The following is a 1,800-nucleotide window of genomic DNA, read 5'->3' as shown; positions in this document are numbered from 1 at the left end:
TAGCGGCAGATGACGAATCACTGTTAGTTCGGAATACTTTGAAGCACGAGAAATTCTTCAGGTCTGGACAACCAAGATCTTGCATTCTTTATCGTAAACGTCGATAGCTGGGAACAACACAAATCGAAGAAGCACTTACTTCATTTCAAAGACGTAACGTGCTGGCGCATCGGACTCCGTTTCAGTACTATCACGTCGGTCATTGCAATCTCTAGTGATCTTATGACGAAAACATTCGGCATAAAAGAAGAAAACAACGGAAAAGTGGATTGTGGCATTTATTAGATCGTGCTGCCAACAATCACAGTGATTTAGCATACCACGAGCGACAAACAAATGAGCACAAACACCCCTGACGTCAACCACGTCGCTCGCCACGGCCGCCATCTACCGTTATGTTTCTGATAATCAGGTGCTATAGGAATTCCTTCTACCGATCGGTTGGTAGTTCGTTCTGCGGTGGCATATCTTTTTCTGCAGTTCATGCAATATGTGACATTTATGACTTCTTACCACCGTTTTCTGAGTACTTAATCGTCTTTTTCAATTATTTAAATCCCTGAATTAGTTGTAACAACAAGCTACAGCCGACTGTAAATGATAATCAGGTACAAATGACAGACGTTCGGCTGTCAGGAATTCGTCAGTGGACTGTATGGTTTTGTGAACACGGTGTACGCTGGTCTCTGGGATCGTCAACTAGGGCTTGGGTTCAGTTTTCTCGGATTCGATCTCGCTTCTCTTGCGCTGTGCTTCTACCGTGCACTACTACTGTGTTGCGGTTGCGCTCTTCGTGGCTCTATATTTACAGCCCCGGTGTTAGCGGCCCAGCGGGTGGCTAACTCGAACAGCCAATGAACAGCTCGTTCGTCGCGGGGGGGAGGGCGTTTGCTATATGAGGCGCTGCTCTAAATATCATCTGCTTCCAGTAAGCTGCCAGGCTTCGTATCCCTGATCTTCAATTAGTCCACGGCGTCACGGCCATTTGGCTCCTCCAGGTCAACTGTTAACCGCTTAACCGTAACTTTGGGAGACAGGCTTTTAAGGTGTAACTATTAAATTTTCATCTAACAGTAAAATGCTCCTTCACAACTTATTTTTACGTTATTAACAAAGATTATTTATAGCATTTCCGAACTAAATATTTTTAAGCTTCATGTTTCAATTCTTAAATTTTACTGTTTTAACATGTGCATTTTCAAGCATAAAATGAAGAAAGATGATTGACATACACCTTTTACTTAAGCACAGTGATATTAATTCCTTTGTTGTTAAAGTGAAGGAATATTTTCTTTTCAAAACGATGCACTAAGAAATGCTTTAAAATACTTAATTTTTCACACTTCATTGATTACATAACATTATTTTATTATTATAAGTGATGCCTTTATATCTTTAAATTTTCCCTGCTCACAAAACAATATTTTGGGCACACACTTTTCTGCTATTCCTAAAACGACCTTCACAACTGAACAAATATAATATATAAAGTTTTATTTTACAACAAGAAACAAATTTGGTGAAAAGATATACAATACAATAAGAACGAAAAAATCGATGCACAATAATAACGAATAAATATATACGCTACGACTAGTCAAATATTGTTGCTTGAGTACTAATATTATAGCTGAAGCAGCTTTACAATGCCGTGCTTCTAGGAGTTCACTTTCATGTGTGGTGAATCCTTGCGAAAGACAACACTGCACTTCCGGTAGTCCAGGCAGTTCAAACTGCAATCAAATGTTGTTGCTTGAGTACTAATATCATAGACGAAGCGGCTTTATAATGCCGTGCTTC

General features: G+C 39.7%; 2 protein-coding genes across 2 annotated transcripts; one reads left to right on the top strand and one right to left on the bottom strand.

Annotated features, from left to right (window-relative positions):
* Window positions 1-61: 61 nt before the first annotated feature.
* On the top strand, window positions 62-858 carry Tsp_02177 (hypothetical protein; the record flags this gene model as incomplete). Its single annotated transcript, XM_003377934.1, has 2 exons — window positions 62-264; window positions 622-858. Coding segments are annotated over 2 exons (440 nt in total), but the record flags the coding sequence as incomplete, so codon positions are not given.
* A 104-nt stretch (window positions 859-962) lies between these two features.
* Tsp_02178a (conserved hypothetical protein) lies at window positions 963-1,733 on the bottom strand (the record flags this gene model as incomplete). Its single annotated transcript, XM_003377933.1, has 2 exons — window positions 963-1,052; window positions 1,587-1,733. Coding segments are annotated over 2 exons (237 nt in total), but the record flags the coding sequence as incomplete, so codon positions are not given.
* Between the last annotated feature and the right edge of the window lie 67 nt (window positions 1,734-1,800).

The sequence above is a fragment of the Trichinella spiralis genome (genome assembly GCF_000181795.1).
Source record: "Trichinella spiralis strain ISS 195 chromosome Unknown Scfld4, whole genome shotgun sequence".
NCBI lineage: Eukaryota > Metazoa > Nematoda > Enoplea > Trichinellida > Trichinellidae > Trichinella > Trichinella spiralis.
The sequence above is the reverse complement of the archived record's forward strand: the minus strand, read 5'-3'. Positions and strand labels throughout refer to the sequence as shown.